This window comes from Beta vulgaris, chromosome 3 (assembly GCF_026745355.1).
Source record: "Beta vulgaris subsp. vulgaris cultivar EL10 chromosome 3, EL10.2, whole genome shotgun sequence".
Taxonomy (NCBI): Eukaryota; Viridiplantae; Streptophyta; class Magnoliopsida; order Caryophyllales; family Amaranthaceae; genus Beta; species Beta vulgaris.
Genome location: NC_079204.1, coordinates 592,019 through 617,448, shown reverse-complemented (window position 1 = coordinate 617,448; position 25,430 = coordinate 592,019). Strand labels below are relative to the sequence as shown.

At 35.5% G+C, this 25,430-nt stretch overlaps 1 protein-coding gene, 1 long non-coding RNA gene and 1 other non-coding gene across 5 annotated transcripts; all 3 read right to left on the bottom strand.

Annotated features, from left to right (window-relative positions):
* Nucleotides 1–731: 731 nt before the first annotated feature.
* On the bottom strand, nucleotides 732–18,389 carry LOC104887898 (uncharacterized). 3 transcript variants are annotated; one of them, XM_048640725.2, is made up of 10 exons: nucleotides 18,226–18,389; nucleotides 14,877–16,977; nucleotides 14,659–14,796; nucleotides 9,143–9,229; nucleotides 5,836–5,877; nucleotides 5,635–5,724; nucleotides 3,139–3,246; nucleotides 2,907–2,999; nucleotides 2,723–2,802; nucleotides 732–1,962 (listed from the first exon to the last, which is right to left on the bottom strand). In XM_048640725.2, the coding sequence occupies exons 2-10, from the start codon at nucleotides 16,818–16,820 to the stop codon at nucleotides 1,194–1,196; spliced, it is 3,351 nt and encodes a 1,116-aa protein (XP_048496682.1). In that variant the 5' UTR covers nucleotides 16,821–16,977; nucleotides 18,226–18,389; the 3' UTR covers nucleotides 732–1,193. The 3 variants fall into 3 exon arrangements, with proteins under 3 accessions (XP_048496682.1, XP_019103960.1, XP_010670974.1); XM_019248415.3 differs by having other exon boundaries at nucleotides 14,877–16,908; XM_010672672.4 differs by having other exon boundaries at nucleotides 14,877–16,872.
* Nucleotides 18,390–21,330: 2,941 nt separating this feature from the next.
* LOC125496184 (small nucleolar RNA Z122) lies at nucleotides 21,331–21,421 on the bottom strand. Its single transcript, XR_007272884.1, has one exon. It is a non-coding gene; the product is annotated as a small nucleolar RNA Z122 (small nucleolar RNA).
* Nucleotides 21,422–23,146: 1,725 nt separating this feature from the next.
* Nucleotides 23,147–25,239, bottom strand: LOC130590687 (uncharacterized). The gene is made up of 3 exons (XR_008968535.1): nucleotides 24,858–25,239; nucleotides 24,238–24,301; nucleotides 23,147–23,283 (listed from the first exon to the last, which is right to left on the bottom strand). It is a non-coding gene; the product is annotated as an uncharacterized LOC130590687 (long non-coding RNA).
* Between the last annotated feature and the right edge of the window lie 191 nt (nucleotides 25,240–25,430).

The window sequence follows — 25,430 nt, the reverse complement described above, 5'->3', positions numbered from 1 at the left end:
ATATACAAATTTATTAATGATATAGTTTAATTGAAAAGCCAACCTAATGAATGATGTAGATCGCAAATTAAAAATAAACTAGTTATTAGGCCCGGGCTATGCCCCGGGTAAGAAAAAATTTCATTTATTAATACTGTACTTTGATATGATAACACTAAATACAACTTGGTCTAGTGGTTAAAACTTTAGTACATGAACTTGAGGTCACAAGATCAAAACCTATACTATGCAATTTCTAATTTTTTTTAATTGTACATGGATTACATGAATTAAAACTCTTTAGGGAGAGCGCCACGTAGCACCGTTCCTAATTTATGCACGCCTTTTAATATATTAATATAGATGGTTCAATTACACAAGTTTTTTTTTATTATTATAAGGAAGGCACGGGCGCCAAGAAAATTACACAAGTTATGATTGCCATAGTGTTATTGTAACCATTGTGAATTGTTAACCATTAATACATTCATTTACATATAAGTGAAAAGATATGCTAAAAGTATTTTTTTTTCAAACTATATTCTGAAAATTTGAATCATATTTAACAAAGTCCCACAACAAATGACTATATACGACAAGTATTTTTTTTTCAAATATACTTCGAGAGTTTCAATTAGACTTTTTTCAATCTTGCCATACACCACCACCTAGGTGTATCATAAGTTACATCCAAGGTTGTTTTCTTGCTCATCTCTCATTTAAACTTCTTTTTTCCTTTTGACATGTCAAAATCAAACATAAACTAGACTAAATTGAAAATTATCGTGCAATATCAATAAGATTACTTGCAAGATTTTCTAAATCAGAGTGACATGTTGGCTATTATCCGAGGATACCCTGAAAAATTCACATTGCATCTTGTCTTAGCCTCATAGGGAAAGAACTACGAAAGACTTGAGGGCGCCGAAATCATGGTCTTCACCAGTAAACTCTTTAAGCAGCAGTATTTGATAGCTTTTCAGCCAGTAACTTGAGTTCTAAATTACACAGGTCAATAGCAGGATTTTGATAACATTGACAAAATCTATATTCAGCACATTGATGCAGCATAGATGCTCAAATATAAAGGGTATAAAGCCTCGAAGCTCAATATAATTTTTCCTGGTAACCATAAATGAAATCACCAAAATTCAGATCACTTGCATGCAGGAAGCAGAAATTGTGTTGAAAATCCCAGGCTTCAAAGTTAAAATTCATTTTGAAAACCTTTCTTGATAGGCGTTCAGGGGAACATATTCTACTGTCACGATACGGTCATCATAAGCACGTCCATGCAAACAATGTGCTGCCATACATGAAGCTTCTGTCCTCCTAAACTCCACCAAGACACTGCCAACCTCATACTCCAAGACACCAATATCACAAGAATTTTCATCATTTACACCTTTATCAGCTGCTTCTGTATTTGTCGGCAAGAGTACAACTTCCTGTGGTGTGTCACTGTTTTTGTCCAACTCTGATACGTCTTCAGCAAGTAGAGTTTCATCATCACCTGACTTCTCAATACCTGGCCTTTCATTAGGGTTCAGCTGAGCTGACACACCACTCTCCTGGATGGATGCCGCCTGATTGTTCCCTTCAGAATTATTCACTCTTCCCACATCGTCAATAATTGAAACATCAAGCGCAGAAGGCAAAAATTTGTCAGCTTCTTCTGATACTTCCCGAGTGCTTGTTCCGGAAGCTCCGACTGCAACACCTGGGTCACTAGTTGCAGAAGCAAGTTCAGCTTCAACCCCATCCACCACATCAACTTCTTTGCTAATGGTTGGGGTTTCAACAATAGTGTCATCACCGCCATCATGGTGAACAGCAACTTCCATCGAATTCACATCCAGATGGTGATTTCTTTCTTCTGGAGGCTCTATAGGTTTCACATCACATGCGACTTCTTTCGCTTCAAAAATGGCAGTACGTGTGTCTCCACCTTTAACAACATGAGCAGACACAACAGAGCCGAACCTGCAAAAATTGGATACATTAATAGATGCAAGAAGCACTACACAACTAAAAGGAATCAAGGATTTATATATTAATCTAACCACCAACAAAGCACATATGACCAGAAAACTAGGATACTTCATATTATACTAAGACAAACAGAATAGGAAAGTAGGAAAGTGTCATATCCAGAATCCCTCACATCATCTGAATCTTGTCCTCATATTCAAGCAACACGGACAAGGAAACCACAAAATCCCTTTTTTCTTTTGGTGTTGGTTTGGGGGGGGGGGGGGGGGTCAAAGACGAGTAACCAACTGAACTAGATCCCTTCAGTCCAGCTTTAATAGGTCAGACCGTATTTTATTTATGGGGGGAGGATGAGGGGATCCCCACCCCCAAGCACCTACAGCTAGTAGGATTCCACCCTGTGACCTGAGGTTACAAGGTGGATTCTTACCAGCTACCCAAGCAAGCTTGGTCACAAAATCATACTCCCTCCGTTTAGAAATAGTTGCGCCATTTCTATTTTGTGCACTATTCACATCTTACATTTAGATTGTCTTTGGTGATTTATATTTTAGGAAAAACAGTAATGTGGGGTCTTGTTAGATTTGTCTCGATGTGAATATTTTAAAAATAAACTTTTTATAATTTTTACTTATTGATAATTTAAGATATTAATGGTTGAAATCATACATCGGGATGCATGAAAGTTAGAAATGGTGCAACTATTTCTAAACCGAGAAAGTATTAGATAAGCATGGAATCAGTTCCGAACCTGGAACATTCTAATCGTACATCTTCTACAATCTCTTCCAAGTCAGTCTCTGAGAGCGAATCCATGGCCTTCTGATCAAACTATTTAAGATAACACCAGGAGAAAATCAAAGGACATCAAAATACTTATATTACACTGAATATAGGCTTCTCAAATAATTTTTAAAGTTGAAGACATAGCTCACCACATTGCGAAGCTTGAGGACCTGTGTTGGCATATCGAGGAGGGGTTTTACATGCTCAGGTATTCCATAAAATGGGTGGCTTCCAGAACTTTCCTGGAAAGCATCAACGTGCTTTCATCAGTCAATAACGCAAACCCAAAAAGAGTTAACAAAATAGCGTGGATAATTATTATCAGCTCAATGTCAGGCACATGATTTCACCAAGTAATTAGGGTAAGCACGAATTCTATACCATTGACTCTGTGCTTGAAACAGCTTGGGCTACTGTCAGAATTCTCCCGCCTAACTTCATGCCATTCAGGCCAGCACAGGCCTTCAATGTGACAGACTGGTCTTCATACTGTAACAAATAAGGAGGAGAATGACTGAAATATACTTTTACATACCACAGGAGGAAACAAAAAGGCACAAACAGATGAGCATTAATGTCATGGCCTGCTGTCTAAAACACAGGTCAGATTGAGATGGATCTGTCTTCCAAGCAAAAGATACCCAGGAAAAAAACATCCACAGCCCGCTGTGCACGTTCCCATTTTCTACAAAAAGGTTCAAAGTTAGAAGGAATGAAGCTCCCTCCAAACCCTAGCCTGGTGTCTTAGCGTGGAACAAGCTAGGGATGGCAATTAAGTCCGACTCCGATCCAAATCCACCCCGATCCAAAGAAAAATATCCAATCCGAATTTGCTAAAGAAAGTTCGCATCAGAATCCAACTAAAAGAGTACAAGTCCGAATGGGAAGCGGGTCGGAGTCGGATCCTATCTAGGGTCCGACAAGTCTGACCCAAATCCGAATCATTAAAAGACATGCGTGTTTTTAGCTTTCTTCGTATAAAAGAGAGAAACTAAACCTAGCCTCTTCCCATAATTTTCACTCAACCCTCTCATTGTCCCACCTCTGCCTTCTCTCATCTTCAAGATTTCTTAAATTGAAGTCTAGATATTGCTGCAAATCCACAAAAAGCAAACTAGCATGGGAGGGAAGAATTAGGAACCCCTCTTCAACAATTCTCAATCTTTAAGAAGACTTACACTAAAATCATGTTGCTACAGATCGACAAGAAGCAAAAATCTGGAGGCAAGGATTAGTACTTTCTTTTACATGGGAACAGGGTTACCTAATTCGCGGATCGTCTTGGATCGCGGAACGGGAACGGGAACGCGATTCGCTAGTCGAAAGAATTTGGATCGTGATGGGATTTTTTTTCGGAACGGATTTTAGGAACATAATTCGATGGAACATAATACGCACTAATAATTATAAAAAAATAAAATCAATAATAAAAATACGTAATAAAATCAATAATAAAAAGAAGTTTGAGAATCAATTACAATGCCACAATAAACAAATGATAATTAACCCAAAACGTGGCTCTTTAATTATGGGGAAAGGAAGAAAGGTTGAAACTTGAAATAGTAAGTTATTGTTCTTATTTTTCCCATGTACCCCAATTCCCTAAAAAAAATCTTAATACAGTGAATGGTGAGGAAAATGAATGGTGAGTATATAGTAACATTCTCTAGACTAATCCTCACCCTTCATTTTCCTCACTCATTCATTTCCACTTTCTCTAATATCAACGAGCCAGTGAACCACCAAGTCTCTATCAACCAAAACACTCATTGCATTGCCTAATAAAAGTTGATGATGAACATTCATCTTCAACCTCTTGCCTACCCATAAAAAAAAAAAAACAAAAACACCTCAAGGCGCCCACAACCACGCAGCCACCAGATGGGAGAAGACAACCGGAGAAGACAACCGAAGGAGAATAGGTAACCCTAAACACTTCAATCAACTCGATTTTAAATTCCTATCAAAAGCCCCATAATTAAAGCACAAATTTTGTTATGTTTCTCCTTCAATTAACAAAATTAGGGTTTATTCAAACCCTAAATCTCGAAATCTTTACCCACCATTTGGAACGCCAATTTTAACGATCTAAGTCGCGTTCCCTACCGATTTGGTGCGCGAACGAATTGCGTTTCGGAACGGACGAATCGAAACATGATTCGTGGGGGGTAGGGGCGAATTAGGTAACCCTGCATGGGAAACTTAGTTGCCCTTACCATCTATGTATTTTTTTCCATATAGCCAAATTTGGTAGATTTTGATTTGAGAATTAGATGTATAGTATGTTCAATGCTCTGGAATTCTAGATATTTGTATGATTTTCTTTTTCGCGTATATGGGTCGGATCGAAATTGGAAACAGAGTCGGAGGTGGCTAGCTCCGATTGAATTCGGAGTTGGTCGGGAAATTGTAGATCCGCAGTCGGACTCGGTGCCGGATTTGGGGTCCCATTGTAAGCGAGTCGGATTCAAACCTTATGTAGTCTGACCCGAGTCCGACCCATTGCCATTCCTAAAACAAGCTGACAGAATTGCAAGAAATTTTGATATTACTTCATATCAAATAAATTCAGGCAAAATGATAAGTACCAATGAACTCCAAATTTTCATCACCACAACTCCAGTCCACTGACAGAAAATTCTCTTCACAACACACTTGCCTAGCTCATGCACTACTGGGGTTATGAAGAAGCAGAGACATATTTTGGACCTCAAACAATCAGGAAACTGAAATGTGAGATGCAAATCTTAGACATCGACAAGCATATCATTTGTTATTTTCCCTTGCGTCATCGACAGTGAGTTTTTATAATTTTAAAAAGTCTGTTGAAAACCAGTGAGAAGTAAAACTAGCAACTCCCCACACATAAACAAGTACCTCTAGGAAAGCACATGATCCGTTGAGTTCTTCATTGACTTCAAAACGGTATGCCTTCAATGATCCAAAGGCACTAGCAATCTCCATAATCTGAGAGAAAGTACATGAGTGCATCAAGTTAAGATTTTGGAGACAATTGGCTTCCTAGAACAAGTATACACAAACTGCACCAACACCAAGCCAATTACAACAACTCATTACCATTTTCGAAGAAAGCCCTTCTGCGATTCCTCCAATAAAGATCTGCATTACAACATTTACCAAAGATAAGAGCATTAAGTAATATATTGAAGTTAACAACCACCTGATATTGATCCTAATGCAAATAAAGACTGGGGAGTTTCAATTGTAGACAGCCTTACTCAAGCTAGTCAGTGACAGACACTGTCTCCTGGGAAAAAAAAAAGATCCCACCAAAGGGGCATAAAAACTTGCTACAGAAACCATCAGTAGAAGAAGCGTAGGTGTGGCATTTGCAAGGAGTTGAGCACAATATTTTAAAGTATTATGTAATAGAAGTACCAATACTACAACATTTGACCTGATTAAGGAAATGACTTACTACGACAATAGTAATAACACTATAATACACCTGAACATACATAAGGTGAAATAAGCACTTGAAATCCAGAGTAAACATTAGATGAGCAAGGGAACAGGAAGAAATGTACACAACTCTAGGTCATGTTAACACCTATGAGAAGCATAAAGAAAGGAGTGAATCATCCAAAGAGAAAATATATGTCAAATTCCACTTACATACTTTTGTCAATTCATATGGAAGACAAACTGAATGTGTGTGCGTGTGTGTGAAATCCCCTCACTTTCACTTTCACAGCTTTCTCCCTTATCATTTTTTACTACCTTTAGCTTATTACTTTACCTTTATTTTATCATTTGTCACAGAAATGATTTCTTATGACAGTTAAAAGTCAGCCAACCCCAAATCATATTGGGATAAGGCTTTGTAGTTGTTGTTTCTTATGGGTAGATAAGACGAAGGGACCTATTGGACCAGAACCACCAGGCTAGGGTTCGCAGGCTAGACACTCTAGGGTTGGGAGGTGAGGAAAATTCCCTTACCCAAGGTGTCCCTAGAGGGGACTGAACCCCAACCTTAAATTTGGAAGGCACAATCTTTATTAATAGGCCAAGCGTAGCTTAGTGTCGGTGTTACATACATGTGTGCGTGCACGCATGCTCGTGTCTACATATATATATAAATCTCTAGTGTACAAGTCAACTCTGAGGAGTTTGTGTTCACCTAAAATACCTTGAATGCCCTTCAATTTTTTTTACTGTTTTAAAATTCAATGGTAATATACTATGATCTATGACCATTGTAAATATTTCTTACAACTTAAAACACGCATTATTGTGTGTGTAGGCGCGCATGTGTGTGTCTATATATATAAATCTCTATTATATAAGTCAACTCTTGATGAGTTCGATATTCACCTAGAATACCTTGAATGCCCTTTAATTCTTTTATTGTTCTAAATTTAATGTTCTTATATTATGAATATTGTTAATGTTTTAATTACGTGAAACACACATTGCACGTATTTGAATCTAGTGTGGTAGTGTGGTAGTGTGGTAGTGTGTTAGTGTGGTAGTGTGTTAGTGTGTTAGTGTGGTAGTGTGTTAGTGTGTTAGTGTTAGTGTGTGTGTTAGTGTGTGTGTGTGTGTGTGTGTGTGTTAGTGTGTGTGTGTTAGTGTGTGTAACTCTTATGAACAAGTGTTGTAACTCTAATTCAATCGTGTGGTTGAGATTCATTCTCATTTCTCATATAAGGAGCATTCTCATGTGATCTTGCCCCTATATATATATATATATATATATATATATATATAATATATATATATATATATTCATAATACTCTTGATGACTTGACATTTTAAGATATAGCGAAGATATTCCTATCTTCAGTCCCCCTCGTTATGCAACAAATAGGATTCACAGTGTTATCAACAGCAATCCGAGTGAGAAGAGGCAAGTAAAAAATGCTTGTACTACTTTCATGAATTTAAAGAAGAATTTGGGTGAGTAGATGGCATAACAGCAATGCAGATACTTCCCCTCCAATTTGTCAAAAACACTGATTCGGTCTGCCTTTACTAGGCAATAAGCTTATTTATTGCCTTTCTGTACTTCATAGGAAAGAAAACATTGTCTAGCAAAGCATATGTCATCATGAGAATACGAGTTTAGGCTGTTTAGCATGTAAATAACACAAACTTTTTGGAACTTGTGCGAACTTATGTAAACTTATTGGAACTTATTTTTGTAAGTTCCTGAACTAACGTGAGCATATTCAAACTTGATTTACCCAAAGTTAGCAATTTAAAGGTCAAGAAAGCACCCTAAATTAAAAAGTGTTCTAGAAACAAGCGTCAAATTTCACCAGCAGCAGCTCACGAAAGGATAAATCTTAACCCCAAGTCCACAAAGCAACTAGTACCCTATCCTCTTATATTTATTTCTCAAACCGAGAGATCTCCATGAACATTTATAATTTGCATATAGGAAAATACACCTCAGATTAGAGCAATTCGGTGATGCATATCAGGTTCGGGTCAGATCAGGACACTTTCAATTGGTTTGTCTCAGGTCAATGTAACTATTTTGTCCATTTGAGTTGGCTCAATTTGGACTAATCCCTTCAGCCTTGAGTCGGGTTAAGGTATGGTCAAGCTTGGTTTGGCCATGGGTCTGAGTTTGAGACAAGTTATTAAAGTTTGGATCGTATCATCATCGGGTCAAATCATGTTTGCTTCGGCCTTCGAGTGAAGTCTGGATTGGCTCTATATTGAATCAGGTCAAGTTTTGGTTTGATAAAATTGGTAGGGCCAAGTCCATATATGATCAACTGAGTAGCAGGTCTGTTTAGAGCTAATCAAGTTTCGTCCGGATCATTTTAGGGTTGACTTATTGAGTTCTACCTGGGTCCAAGTCCGTATAGGATCAACTGAGTCTCTACTTATTGAGTTCTACCTGGGTCGGGTGCAGTACAGATCTCGAATACTCCCATCAATTCGAGTGTCCGGTGGTCATTGTTTTGGATCCAATCTAGTTTTGCGGGTCAGGTGAGCTTTTGATGGCTCAACATCTGATGAACACACACAATAAAATGCTCCATCAGCTATTAACATTTCAATTTATGTCAAATAGAACATTTACAGACTTCAATTTCCAACTCTGCATTAAACTTCGACATAGAAAACTCATTCAGAATCCTTTTTCAACATATAAGTTGTGTTATCATCCAAGAATGATGTAATACCAACATTAATATCGTCTTCTCTAAATCAAGGCTAGTCAATAGTACCTCCAAAACTACATAAACAGCAAAAGGACACCCACTGATAAACAGCTCAAAGGAAGCATGGGACCTCAAGATGAGGAAAATAAAAGGAATATGGAACATATGCCTGACAAAATTTACAAAACCTGCGCAATAGACAGAAAGTAGATCTAAGTTACTTAACGAGCCATCACATACATACCTTGTGTGGAGAATCTTCCACAAAATCACTTATAACCACTTCACTGATTGAATCTCCTCCAGCCTTTGGCTTCTCTGACGACCCACTCTGCATGAAAATAGCAACTGTCTGAAAACCTGCTTCATGAATGATAACCAAAATAAACCTCAGAGATCGCAAAAGCAGTAAGACCGCTTCACCAGAAAAGAAACTTTTAGCAAATATATAGGAAAAGAAAGTATGTTCAAAAGATGATATGGCACAAGAAACCCTTTTTTCTCTTTTCGATCGTCGGACAAGCAAAGACAAGGAACAGTTCAACAAAAAAAATTAAGCAGGGCAATGATGAGGAACGGAAAAGGTGCATGGCATAACAGTATTCACATCATGCACCTAACCTCAGGGTAGATCCTACCAGGAAGCATACTGATTCATGTATCATCAGCTCATCTAATAACCAAATAAGGGAAATTAAATAAGATAACCCTCAACTTAAGGTGTTTTAGTTAATCATGTATGTCACAAAATTCTGAAGTACTGTAAACTCTCACAAATTAATCATGTATGTCACAAAATTATGATTTAGTTAATGGCGTACCATATAATTCTGATGAGATTTTTCATAATTGTCGTTTGTTACAAAAAATCATCAACAAAATCAAAATTGTGGCAATAAGGTTGTTTTGGAAGATTTTGGGGTTATTTTCGGGAAATATCCTAGGTTCAGGGTTACGATGAGATAATAAACATCATAATATCAATGCTAAATATGAACATCTAAGTAAGAGATTTAAAAATAAGGTGAAAAGGCTACAGATGAGATGCCAATGTCCATTTCAGAGATCAGACATGACGAATCTAGGATTATCATTGAGCTTAAAGAATTCTTTGTTAATTGACTCATATCACCATCTTGTCTTGAACTTACGACATATGAAGAGCTAACTGCAAATGGTGACAAAATATGACTTCAACTACGCCATCAAAAGTTGAAAACCAAAAGACTGCTTAAAAGCACGCTTCATTTAAGGCATGTTTGTCAAATTGCCATATGATTGTCCGAAATTTAAAGACATCAAGAAAGTTGATGCGTTAGAGAAGGGCAACTGCCAAAAAAAAAAAGGGAGAAATTGCTAGAATAAGTTGTGAAGTGCAGCTATTAGAAACCATATGGTAAACAATCTGCCACCTAAAGGACATTAAACAATCAATTTACCGTTGTAATATAATACAACTAAACAAATCCTTCACAATAAATAAAAAGAAGAGCTAAGAGACCTTGAGTTCAGCACCTCAAGCTTACAACAGAAACATGAGCACAACAAGATCACTGTAAAACTATATGAGAAATGTAATTTAGCAAACCATAATTGAGAGGGAAAGAAGATGAAATCTGCAAAGGATGAAGTTGCCAATCTAGATGGACTTACAAGTACCACAGGAAAAATGAAAAATTTATGAGTGGCACTGTAGCCTAAGAATTAAAAAACAACTGAAACTTCAGAAAAATCAACTAACAGCACCAAAATACTATGCAAACATCATATGGCTTTCATAATCATCTCTCGGAGAGTCAACAAGATAAAAGAAACAAGTTCAAGATAAAGCAGCATAGAATGCTGTCATGAATTTACAAATTCCTCTATACTACTCTCAACGGAACAGCTGCCTGCAGGCTGCAACAACCTGTGACTGTAAAGATATTTCTGCTAAGAGGAAGATAAAGAAAGATTCTTGCAGAAAGTGTCATTATCACATGCAGGCTAAATATTCAGGTACAAACAGGCTTATACTGCTCATTACTTGGCAGCTCTTTTTCCACCCATGACCACCAAATGATATGACTCACACAATATTGCAAGTCTTGAGCATCAAATAAGAATATTAATATACCTAATAAAATGGAAAAATATTTTTTAAAACCAGTCAAGGGCCCCACACTTTGCTGAATAAAGCTGCAAACATGTAAGGCTTGTCACTACACCTGGAGTCTTCTTAATTACGAATCAGCTTCCTCACCACCCTTTAGATGAAATTGGGAATAACGACATACCCAAGATACACATCCTATGTGAAAGATTTCAACAAGGAAGTCAGAACATATGGCACTAGGCATCACCAATTGTTGAAGTTACCACAAAGAAAGCTTCTATGAGCACAGAAAACAAATAATATAACATTAAAAGCACGATCAATATGACTAGGAAAAAAGAAGAGAACATCACAGGCAAAGCATAATTGTAAGGAAAAAGAAAAACCTGTCTCAAAGCATATTACATTGTTGACTGACCCACATCCTATAACGGCATGCAAGGATGCCTCTAGTCCAGTTCACACCTCTATTTACAAAAGCTTACTCCCCAAAGCTGAGAGGCTAAGACATGTCAAGCTTATCGACAAAATATAGTTGTGTTTCATATTGCCTCTTATGGAGTAGCCCGGTCACTTTAATTCTGGCAATTATATTAATGAGTTGCTACTACATTGATGCAATTACCTATTTGTTACCCTACATCTCTCTTGAACTTTTGCATTTTCGTTCCCTTCTCACTTGTTCTATCCAATATCATAGTGTATCAAGAGCCCACATGTTTCCACCTTAACCAACTTGATTTGGGTACTTACTAACATCTATATAAATGCCCCGTTCATATTGAATATAAATCCATAATTCAAGATCTATCAGGGATAGAACTGATGGAGTCACTAATTCTCAGTTTGAACTTCCTGACTTGTAAAATCAAACTTTAACTCATTAAATCCCAGACAAAACATTTAGAAATTTCTACATTTAAAGATCCCACAATGAAGTTAGAAAAACATATGATAGACTACACACCTGCAAGGCATACATGTAGGTGGTAAAAGACAAAACTAGATGTCATTGAAAAACTCTCTTTTTCCTACTTATAAATAAAGCCACAATTATTATATGAGCCAGATTATTCAGCATTTGGGAACAATCATATCAAGAAGATGGGAATAGCAAAGATGCACATGTTTGAGATGGATGTGTAGGACCACAATAAGAGATGAAATTAGAACGAAGAAATTTAAATAAAGGTGGTTGGATTTGCAGGCATTGAGGATGAGATACGAGCCGATTACTGTGGTTAAGGCATGTGAGACGTCATATAGATGATTTTAGAAATTGGGGGAGGCCGAAGATGACTTGGATGTCGGCATTAAAAAAGGAAACGAAAAATTAGGTTTGAGGGATTACATAGCATTTAGAAGAGAATGGAGGGAGAGGATCCATGTAAACAAGCACTGGAGTTAAAATCTAATCTCATGGAGCAACCTCGTTGTTATGAGATTAAAGATTTGATATTCTTGTTGTTGGTGTAGTAATAAAACTACCATTAGTATGGAATCTCTAAGGTATTCTTTCAGATTTCTCTAAAAGTGAACGCTCTAAAAAAGCAATGTCACAAGCCCATTTTGAACGAAGAAGAGCAATTAAAAAGCTTTACCATCTGCAGCCCGTTATTTCACACAAATTCTTACTTTTGACTTGCTGGATATCGTTAGTCTTGATAATGTTGCTCCAGAATGAAAAAAGAAATGATCTTTCCTATCTAGATCTTCATATGGTTTACATTTAGCTGAAGTCAAGACCTGCTTTGTTTTGTCCCTTACTTGGCAGGTTAATATTTCTTGGAATATTCCCCATTCATAAATTCCCACATACCTTTCCTCTAGATATCTTAAACAGCCATCAATCGTTCGTGGACCTTCCTCCATCACCAAGACCTATCAACCAAGTATGGCCGATACTTTGTGACCTAGATTACATAAAAGCCCTCTTTTAACTGGTATGAATGCAACTGTGACACAGAAACCTAAATATATTGTAATAAAGTGAAAAGATTTGAGTCAGAAATCAGAATTACTTTTGATAAACAAGGCCAAAGATACCAGAAAATCCCAAGCACGAGTAAGAGTTTAAATTAATTCCTCTTCATAGGTCAAAAAAAAAGATAGATACAAAGAAAAAGTAAGCTCCCTCAAGAAAGAGGAATAGAACTACAATTCCCAATTCTGCTGAATTTCAACAAGCGATACCCCATCAAAAGTGCCACACATGGCCCAAGAGATGATAAATGAACAATCCAATCCCATTGAAAAAACACTATTACCAGCAGTTTTCTTTACCATAGACAGCAAATATCACTGAAGCATCTTCTCATCCTCTAAACAAAGAAATAGTATAATCCCAGTATAATTGCATGTTCTACAAATAATGTCAATCTAATATTGCTCGAGTCCAGTAGTCAGCATGACAGTTATAACTCAACTAGAAAAAAAGAACACCAGAAAAACAGGAGAGAGAGGAGTGGTAGACTGGTAGCTCCTATCATATACCCCCACCCCCCAGGCCCCAACCCTCTAATGGTAGGGGTTCAATTCTCATGGGATGCATGGGAGGGGTGAAACGGGGTGGGCTATTAGGGGCTAGGCTGAATCCTAAGATAAGCATCCCAGCTTGGCCCATAGTTGTACCAACTTTTTCTTAAAATAAAAAAAAAAAGGACCATTAATGGTCAAAGGCCCAAGTCAGAAGTGTCAATGACAACTATCTGTCCCCACCATCCAGCCAGGCCTCAGAGGATGATCAAGTCAGCTGTAAAGCTAAAAAAAGGGGAATTAAGCCAAAGACAAGCAACCAGCATCATCCAGGTTCACGTTTCACAATCACAGCAATAAAAAGTAAAATCTAATAGAGAAAGGAGAAGGCCAACCAGGGTAATACAAGTGAGAGAATACTTGACAATAAATTCTTAAGAAAAACAGAACCGACAACAAATACATGCACAGATAGAATTATATACATCAACAACATGTCAATCATTTACTACAAAGAGATGAAGACAGCTCAAGGCATGGATTCTTGCTCATCAAAAATAAAAAGGAAAAAAAACAAGCTACAAGCAATTCACAATTTAGGTCCATTCAAGCCCCTTATGGTCACCCATCAATATCACTTAAAAAAAATTCAACCAACTTAGAATCCTTTTCTTATTGCTTCATAAAATAAAACAAATCAAATATCAATATGGGGCCAAAATTTAGTCAGCAAAGTTTACACATCACGAAACATATCACCGAGCAACAAGAGGACCCATAATATTCCCAGCTATGAAAAATATATAAGCACTGAAATGAGCAAGCATTTGAAACCACCGTCCAAGTCACAGCTTCATCCCTTATTACATCAGAAAGACGAGTAGCATAATAAGAATGAGATTTAAAGTTAAGATGGAAGCTGACATTTTATGCCATATTTTAGATGTTAATTTATCATCAATCATCCCAAGTTGATTTTGATATTCAAGGGGATTGGCTGTCAGATTAAAACAATCTAGGTGATATATAAAGGTAGAGACTAGAGAGTAACAATTAATTGCACGAGTAACTTTCCGAATTTCAATCTTCAATGAGAATCCAAACCAAAAAAAAAAAAAAAAAAGACAATTGATGGAATAAATAGCATTTTCAAACAAGATATGCAAAAGTGAGATCGTTATCAATCTTACTGGTACTTCAACAAAATCTTTAGGACGTCTGATTTTGAGAATAATCCCAGAGAGAGATCTGCCATCAAAAGACAGTGCTGCAGAGGCATCTTCGGGAGTAAGGAACTCCACCAACGCTTGCCCCTTCTCCTTGTGAATCTGCAATAAATACAAGTAACACGTGTAAGGGGGAAAACATGTTTTAAAGACAAAATGAAATCAACATATCAGCCACCTACCATGCAGCTAATACATGGACGTGCCCCTCGGATATGACTAGAGCCAGAAGAAAGCAGAAAAGTATTGAAATATTCCATAATATCTTTCTCAGTGGCTGAGCTAGGTATATTATCAATGTAGAGCCTCCTCATAGGTCTGGTGGCTTGTGTTAGCTGAACAGAGTCAATTGAGGCCTGCTTAAATGCAGAAAGACTGTGGGATAAGCTTGCAGGTATGGGCTTCCCCATACTTGAAGCAGCTGAAAAACCAGCTGCTAACTCAACCATATTTGAAGGCTTGGTATGAGAAACTAGCTGTGACCCAGAAGGAACAGTAGTACTAAGATTTCTATCTGCTCCAGAAGGTGGAAGATCCCACCCAGCACTTTTTCTTTCAGGTGAATGTATAGGAGAAGGAGTCTTAACAGCAGCTTCACTTTTTCTCTTCCTAGGTGAGTAACCCCCAAGCCCACTTGAAGAGCCACCATGTCGCCGATGATGGCTACTAGAAATATCATTTGACACCTTGCTACGGTCAACATCAGAATGGCGCCTAAGCTTGTCTCTTTCCAAATGTGAAGAAAGCTCGTCAAGGTCATGCCCATGTTCTAAATCCTTTTGTGCCTTAGGTGAGGATGTGCTGGACCTCCTAGTCTTCTCTTTTGTACGCTCTTGACTTCTTGACCGCCTCCTTTTTGATCTAGTTTCATCATGACGTGAGTGTGAGAGCTCCGTCTTTTCCTTTCTCTCTGAAATTTCAGAATGCCGCCTACTTCCATTATCATGTTTTTTGACAGAATCCCTCATTTTATATTTCTCATCATCTCCGCTTCGATCTTGCCTTTTCTTTTCTCTGTCAATCGCTTTGACAGAATCCCTCATTTTATTTTTCTCATCATCTCCGCTTCGATCTTGCATTTTCTTTTCTCTGTCAGTCGCTTTGACAGATTCCCTCAATTTATATTTCTCATCATCTCCGCTTCGATCTTGCATTTTCTTTTCTCTGTCAGTCGCTTTGACAGAATCCCTCGTTTTATATTTCTCATCATCTCCGCTTCGATCTTGCATTTTCTTTTCTCTGTCAGTCGCTTTGACAGAATCCCTCATTTTATATTTCTCAACATCTCCGCCTCGATCTTGCATTTTCTTTTCTCTGTCAGTCGCTTTGACAGAATCCCTCATTTTATATTTCTCATCATCTCCGCTTCGATCTTGCATTTTCTTTTCTCTGTCAGTCGCTTTGACAGAATCCCTCATTTTATATTTCTCATCATCTCCACTTCGATCTTGCATTTTCTTTTCTCTATCAGCCGCTCCTCTGTTTCTTTCAATGTATCTATCCTGAGCAACAGAATCCCTGTGATGTTTATTTTCATGATGATACCGAGCATCACCCCTATAATGTTCCTCTGCTTTCCTTTTCGTGCGATCCTGCCTGTCATTTTTTGTTTCAGAAGCATTCCTCACATCATTGTCATTCTTGTGCTTTGATCTACTCTCAACATCACGTTTCTCCTTGTTCTCACTTTTATTATGAGTATAATCCATTCTGGAACTCTTTTCCACCTTGCTTCTAGGGCTGGCTTCTTGTACATGATCTAGTGAACTCTTTATAGAAGCACTATTAATATCACTTCTACTATCAGTATGTTCCGCCCTGGAACTCTTTTCTGCCTTCCTTCTGGGGATGGTTTCTTGTACGTGATCTCGTGAATTCTTAACGGAAGCACCATTAGTATCCCTTCGCTGATGTTCGAGGTTCCTCGTATTTGCTTGATGACTAGCAGCTTCTGCTTCATGTGTTTCCTCGCCATTACCTTTAAGTTGCTTTTTACTTTTTCTTTTAAGTATTATTTCATCATAGCTAAAAGGTCTTGTACGAGCAGAACTTCCCTCACTTCCATCATCAAGTGCACGTTCACAAATAATTTCAGAGCGTAACTTTCGTCGAATAGATGAGCTCATATTGCTCAAACCAACATCATATGCTTTACAGTTTTTTTACACATTCATCAACCTGCAAAGCATAATTAGACTTATCACGAGGTGAGGTCTGGAAAATAGAAACGAGGTTCATCAGTCAATGCAAAAGCATCAAGTATACGTACATCCCTGCTCATCTCTAAATTCCAAAAAGAAAAAAAAAAACTCTTATCAATCAAACAATCCTCACTCTCACTGATGATAACAAAAATGAAAACCTACAAAGGAGGAACAAAATGCAATGAGTCGGAATAAAATGCTTTACTACACCTCTAGCTACATCATCCACTCCACCTCTTATCAATCAAACAATCCTCACTCTCACTGATGATAACAAAAATGAAAACCTGCAAAGGAGGAACAAAATGCAATGAGTCGGAATAAAATGCTTTACTACACCTCTAGCTACATCATCCACTCCATTCCTAAAGGAGCTCTTTGAGCTACAACATCCACTCCATTCCTAAAGGAGCTGTTTGACAGTCATCAAGTTTCCAAGCTCCAACTTCTCTCATTGTAAAAATTATCCACCTTTCTAACCACCAACACAAAATCAAAATGTACAAAATTGCCAAATCCAATAGATAGCCATAGAATGACTCCCTTATGTGTTATTTCTATAACAAATTGAAAAAATTTAACCTATCCTAATTCCTAGGTAGATTATAGCATTTATCCACTGTCTCATCCTTAAAGTATGACAATTGCCTCCCAACATAACCACCAAGGAAATACTTCAAAAGGGGAAATGTCGTGCTACCTTTCATCACTAAAAAAGATCTATCTTTCACTTCCAACAGCTTAATCAGCAAAAAAAAAAAAAAAAAACTTGGTTTGTGACTATATCCAAGAAAACATCCCTGAACAAAAGCTTCATCTTACACGGGAACTTGGTAATTCCGCCGTAAATATAATGACAGACAAAATTTGTGTTTGGGTTCTCTGATGAATAAACATCGAAATACTTCACTACAATAAACCACAAATCATCACCAACAAACCCTATGAGAACTTCATAGTTCCAAGCAAAATTTGTATCTGGATTTTCTAGAGGATATACATGATAGTAAAATCTCACGCCACAATACTATGTTAGAAAGTATTCTAGAAAGAGTTCCACCTTAACTAAAGTTCCAAGAGTATCATCAAATAAGGAACTTGAAATTAAATTATGAATCAACAAAACAAAACCCTAATCAACGAAATTAACCCAGAATTCCAAACCCTAACATTCTGCTGTCAAAATGTCAACTTAAGGAATCATATAAAGAGTGAAATTCAACAAAATCATACAGAAAACAATAACAATAAGTATAATTAGTGTAATATTAAAGGTTGTGGAGGGGGAAAAAGGTAGAACTTGCAAAAAAAAATTGAAGAAATTTACCTTGAGAAGAAGGGATGACAGAAATGGGCGGGAGGAAAAAGGAAAGAGATATTATTGGACGCTGAGCAACGAGAGAAGAAAGAGGTGTGTTGTTTTGGTAGTGCAGGAAATAAGGTGAGAATGTGAGATTATGAAGAAAGGGGGGGTTTAAAATTGTTGCATCCTTGCAACACTGCGATTGGAACCGTGGCTTTGCCTATTTCATCCTTGGACTAGCTGAAAGTGGCGAGTCGCCGTGGGTCGTTCGAGTTGGGTCAGTTTTTGTTCATTTTCATTATGAAAGATAATTGATCCGAATATCAACCTCTGCTATGCTATTAGCCTGCTAGGCTATTAGCCTGCTATATAGTATTAGTTTATGTTGGATATAAGTCTAAAGAACTCAGAAGTAAATGTCCAACATATTGTTGGGATGAGAATTTGAATCCTGAGCAATTGGAATTCAGGGTGGTACTACATTGAGCTATCACCGGTAGCTCGTTAGGTCAGTTTTTGTGGATCTTTTGTTTCATTTTAGTATTTATCAAATATTTAGCTCTTTTTGGATTTAGATGCGGTAATTCTAGCTTTGAAGGTACTGGTAGTCTACTACATAGAGATAAAGTTGGGAATGAGATAAGTGTGAAGGATTGTATACGTCTCGTAATAAACAAAACAGAGTTCAATACCCACAACGGATTAATAACATGTTAGTCAAACATGCTACGGATTGTAGTCGGTTTGATGGCATTGCCAATTTGTTAGGTTTAAGCAGCTTTGAGTTTTTATGGACCATGTCAATAGTGGATCAGGTTGACACTGCAACGGATTGGGGCAAACACCAATCATGTTTTGGTTTAAGGTCAAATTTAGTCATTTCATGTCACATCTGGTCCGGGTTATAATCGGAACATCTCAGTCAGTTTTAAATGTTGTCGTAAATTGTCGTCTCTAATGAGAATTAATCTAAATCACATACCACATAAATGTCCAAAGGTTAATGATTTGTGAGCTGTCATGGTTGCAAATCACACCTAATAATAGAAATATATATTGGACATATCAACGTTATACGAGTTTTAAACTGATCAAGGCGGGGAAAAAGCTTGACATTTTGTTTTTCTATGACCTCTTACGTTATGTATTGTTTGCCCCTGCCAACAACTCACTTATCAATCCTCAAATTATAGTAGATGACATTAATTCATAAGAAAAAGTACCATGCATAATTTATTACTCTTAAACTATTGAAAACCCTAAATTGAAGTTTCATTGCAATCAAGAAAGGTATTTTTCTTTCCTTCAATCTCCTTATTTTTATTCATGAGGAATATCATAGACAATACCAATTTTTTTTGTGTGTTTTTCTTTCCATTTTTTTGTAGTAATTACTCAATCGTAGCTCTATCAACGACTTTTAATGGTTGAGCAAATCAAAATATTAATCATCATTATGGTACAATTTAATTAGGATTCTTGACATTGTAATTGTTTTATTTATATTAACAAAAAAATCATAAATCACCATCTTTTTTACCACTAAATACATACTTCCTCCGTTTCTTTTTTTTTTTTGAAAGAAAAGGGATTTCATTAATATTTCGCCAAACGACACTTACAAGTCATTTCTGAAAAACATAAAATTCTAATAGAAATACATATCACCCTAAAAATGTAAACATTGCAGATTTGACTTAATTTTGCCTTAATAAAAATCTTCATCTGAAGCAATGCAATATGTGAGTTCGCTCTGGTTCGGCATACGATCTGCAGATGCAGAAATTTTGGGATGAACGTACTCCAATAGTCTTCCATAATTTTACAGAAGTTGTGAAACCCTAATTCTTCAGGTTGAATCTCGAACTTCAACCAATGAGAATAATTTCTCAAACCTAAAAACAAAAGAACCATACTCACAACTCCCATAGGGGAGAAGGAGATTTCCAAAACAGAAACTAAAAACCCCATAAAAGGGTTTGAGAAAATCTCATAAAGAGATACTAATTTATTGAACAAAACAAGAAAATGAATTAAAAACTGAAAATAAAAGGGAAAAAGGGGCTTACCATGGATGAAAACATCCATGACAGCCCCCTAATTGATGAAGAAGGGGTAAGGGAGGCTAGGTTTTAGAGAGAAAAGGAGAGGGGAGGCTTACTTGTCATTAGATGCTTAATTTGCACTACTAGCAACTAACAAGTATACTTCCTCCGTTTCTAAATAAGTGCAACATTTCTTGTTTGCACGTTTGCTAATGTATTATTTTAACCATTAATATATTCAATTATCAATAAGTAAAAATTATAAAAAGTTGATATTAAAAAAATTCACATTCAGACGAATCTAACAAGATCCCACATGACTATGTTTTTCCTAAAATGTAAATCATCAAAGCTAATTAAAGTTTAAACTGTGAATAGTAAACACTATACAAATGTTGCACTTATTTAGAAACGGAGGAAGTATAAATTTTGCTTTATGGCTTATCATAAGATTATTTTTGACAACCTATTAAATTACCTTTGAAATACACCTGTCATTATAATATTTGGAATCATTAGATATTAAAGTTTTCGTAAGTTTAGGCCACAATTAAATTAATCAAAAATTAATGTCTCAATTAAATGGAGCATTTTCGTGATTTCATCATCTAATCAAATAAACATCCTCAAGTCCTCAACATTCGAATCCAATATTCATCACAATCAATTTGTACCCATCTTGTACATAATAATTTCACAAGCTAATGAATCTCAATCCATGAATTCCTTGATTTTTTTTTTTTCTATCTGACAACATAAAATTTAAACAAAAATTATACTATATATTTTAAAATACACTACTTAAAATGAAAACAAATTGTAAATTTCCGAAATAATTAAGCATCACATATTTTTTCATTTTTAACTTCTTATATGCGACGCTTAAAAAAATGTTTCGTCTCTACTGACCTACAGTTCCACAGAAAATAAAAAACTGAGGACAGTTCTAGAGTGAACATTTAATCTTAGTCCATTTTGATCCAAAGCTAATCATGATTATTTTTCCAGCTTTGATGAGAACAGACTTTAATAATAATTTAATTTCTAAATTCCATAAAAATCAATATTATACAACAAAATTATAATTGGGATCAGACTGACGTGCAAATAAATTTAATTCAGCAAAGCTATCGCTTATGAATAATAATCGATTTATTTTATCATCATTTCCCATCGCTTTTTTAGAAAAGTGTTTCACTTATATCGGAACGAAAAATATATCATCTCCAATGATCGGAAACCTCATTAAAGAATTGAAGTCCAGAACAGGGAGGAGATGTAAGATTAAAATCATTGTAAGTCCATTAGCATTCAAAACAAGTCAATGCCTTATTTATTAAATAAGACTCACAAGCTTTGCCAAGATGGACTAAATGTACAGAAAATTTGCAGAAATAATACTAACTAGAAAAACATGTTTGATTGAGAATATTGAGATTCAAATTTTTAGCAGAAGAAATCGAGAAATTATAGTTTGGAAGAGAAAACAGAATGAGAGAGATTGCAGCTGTTGATGAGAGTGATGAAGAAAGAGTTTTTGTGGGGAGTTTTTATAGGTGTATTTTGATTTGGTATTCCTAATTTAGGGTTTCATGAAAGGGTATTTTTTTGGGTTCGGCCCAAAATTGACGAAGATGTCCGATTGTGGGCTGTGGGTGATTAATTAGGGAAACAAAGGTTTTGGCCTGTTTTCTTCGGCGTAAAACAACTTAACTGAATTGAACTGAACTAAATTGAACTGAACTGAACTAAATTGAACTGAACTGAACTGAAATGAATAGTGATATGTGAGAGTAAAAGTATTGTCAAGAGCTTAACTGAACTGAATTGAACTGAACTGAAAATAAGTTGGGGAGAACAGACCCTTATTATACTATCTTGTGGGTGATTTGTGATTTACTTGAGCTTTGTTTAGGCTTATATTATTTTAAGAATGTATTGTTTATATATTTCCTCCGTTTTTTTATTTGCATTTTTTAGATTTTGTACTATTTACTCACTTGTATTTGGATAATTTTGGAAATTTATATATAAGACAAAAAAATTATGTGAGATTTTGTTAGAGTCATCTTGGTGTATATTTTCACAATATTTACTTTTTATAATTTTTACATATTTATAATTAGAAATAAAAAGGGTTAAAGTTATCAAAACGTCTTGGATGAGCCGAATTTGTAATAATTTATTGTGAATTCAAACTTACTTTATGACACAAAATATGACTATTTTAGGTTTAAAAAAACACAACCATATCATAGAACAACTAACTATATAAAAAGTGTCCATATCATTAAAAATTAGACTGTATGAAATAAAAATTTCCGGTGCACAATAATTAATTGTAAACCATGTTCTAATTTTTTTTCCGCATAGTTAAGCATTGATAAACATGAAAGTCAAAAAGTAGCAAGTAAAAGGAAACAGAGGAAGTATATCATATATTAGATTACCTATACTTCTTCCGTTCTTTAATAATTGCAATGTTTTGACTTTCACTCTTGCCAATGTTACCTTTGACAATTGGTATATATGATATCCTATCAGTAAAGTTTATAAAAAGTTGATATTATGAAAATATACTCCATCCGTTTCAAAATATAATTCGTTTAAGGTTTTTGCACATAGATTAAGAATTTAGTTAATTTTAATTAGATTTGCATGGGTAATAAAAATTGACATTAAATATTATATTGATAATACAAAATAACTATAACACCCCGATAATTCTCTCTTTCTAAAAAATACTTTTATAACAAATCTAGAGAATTACCCAGGCATTATCGCCCGTGTGATAACGTTTCGGCTTACTCAGAATTTTGCAGCGGAAAACAATTTACTAAAATAAAATCAACTTTATTAAACTTATGAAATAAGAACCAAACAATGTTTGAACTGAAACACACCAACTTAAAGCTAAAGTCTGGAAAAATAAATTCCTAGAACAATTTAAGTACTACTAATGTCACAAAAGCCTCTCCATTCCAGATTCCCCAATGGTATGCATCTTCGAACCTGTAATGTCAATGCTTTCTTGACTCTGCTCCCCCGAAGGATCACCACAGGATCAATAGGCAAAGCCATGATCACAAACACAGACAAGCACGTAATCAGCAAAGCTGAGTACTACATATCAGACATAAACTAAACATGATACTACAAACTAAACTTGCAGGATAAATAATAACATAAGTAATAATACTCTGCAGACAACTTTTACTGAACTAGACTTAAACATCTTTTATCACTTTAATGGAATAGTTATTAGACGAGTTGTCCTGCCAATAAAAATGAAATGGGGCGCGACTCCGCATTTCAGAGTGACCTGCGATATCGAGGAACCTTTGAATAAAAAGGGATGGTGATCAACCCATTCCTAGAAAAGCTATGGCACGCTCACCATAACCCCAACCCTTATGTCCAACTCTAGACGTGCACCAGTCTAAAGTCTATAACTTATTCTCGTTTCACTTTACGTTGCATTCATTTTAATATTGTGTTGACACCACAACAACCAAATAACACACAATTCAATCACATAATCATACAAATTCTTTTTATCTTTGATTAACAAGTGTTCACAACTTATCAATCAAGACTCCTTTTATTTCTTTTTATCCTTTGTTGAACCAGCCAACAGAAATCCGTACCTTTACATAGGTATAATCCATACTTACCAAATAAGATCCACGGTTCTTATAAGATAAATAAATAATCTCCAAGAATCTATGTAACACATGATTCCAACTTACTTAAATTAATTCACTCACGAATTAATACCAAAACTGAACTTATCTGCTTGCATCAAACTTCCATACAAACAGTCATACTCATACATATTCTTAGTTTACATGTAGCACACAGGCAAGTAACATGTAAAGCAATTTCAGTAAATCATATATATGAACAACAAGGTCCTATACATGATACTAATAAATAAAAACATCCCTAAGGCATGTTTCTAAACCATATAGCACGTAGACTATGTACGTACCTTGTATAAACGCAACGGTAGGCCACTTTTATGCTCTAAAAGTCCCCTACTATAAATTCTCCGCCTACAACAATAAAATAATCAAGTAAATACTTGAACTAAAAAAAATACAGCAACTTTAAAACGCCCAAACCTTTTAAACTCTTTAAAAATCGTTTTTATAATTTAAACTCTCGTTATTTTTAATCCCTAGTATAGATCAACTATTCTAGTGATTAAAAACATTAAAAACCTTAAAATACTAACTTTCTGAATTTCCAGCATTTATAAAATTTTCTAAACCTTCTGAAAATATTTTAAATGCATATAAAAATCGTATTCCAATCAAAATTCATATTTATACTTTAAATATATGATTTCTAGTGATTTAAAACCCTAAAAATCACATCTTTCATGATTAAAACTAAAAATAATAAATCTGAAATTTTTTCCTTTATCATATGAAAACCGAAACTAATTTTTCATAATAAATAATAATTCAACTTATAATCATGTAAATAGAAATAAAATAACAATAAAAATTAGACTTTAATGGAATCTTAAAGGAGAAGTAAAGAAAACAACCAAATCAATAAGGAGGAAAAGAATCAAAAGGAAAAAGGAAAAAAAGAGCAATATACCGAATTCGCGAGTGAAATATGGCAGCAGAATTGCGAAACTTGCAGAGGCCATAACTAATAGAATAAGAATCGGAATTGAGTGATTCTTGAGCCTAACTTCAATAACTTTTCGAGATCTACAACTTTCAAGAAAGAAGTTTTGGCTAAAAATTAACGGAACTATGAGAAATCTGGCCAATCAGATTCGGGTGAAAGAAAAAACGAGTGAAGAGAGGAAAAAGAAAACCATGAAGAGAGAGAGAATAAGTGTGTAGGGTGAAATAATTGGATTTTAGGATATTTACATAAAGGCTAATCTTTTTAGGTTTAGGAAAAGAGATAAGATTTATAAAGATTTGATGACTAATAAGATGATCAACTTAGGACTTTAATCATCAACAGGACTCTTTTCCTTTTTATCCTTTTAGGAGTTTCGATTCCATTAAACTTCTTTTTAAATAAATATATTTAATACTTAAAGCTTTTGTTAAGACATGCTTAATTAAAACATTTTCAATTTTATTAAGCTATGAAAATATTTTTAGTTGACTTTCAAAAATAGTCAACCCTTTTTAAAAGTCAAATTATTTTCCA

Bases quoted from the DNA above. Each gene is read 5' to 3' on its own strand.
- LOC104887898 (XM_048640725.2), bottom strand. From the start codon at position 16,820: ATGAGCTCATCTATTCGACGAAAGTTACGCTCTGAAATTATTTGTGAA. The intron at 9,230-14,658 runs GTAAGATTGATA...ATTTTCATGCAG, and splicing joins AAGATTTTGTTGAAGTACCA to AGTGGGTCGTCAGAGAAGCC. The intron at 1,963-2,722 runs GTTCGGAACTGA...CAATTTTTGCAG, and splicing joins GTACGATTAGAATGTTCCAG to GTTCGGCTCTGTTGTGTCTG.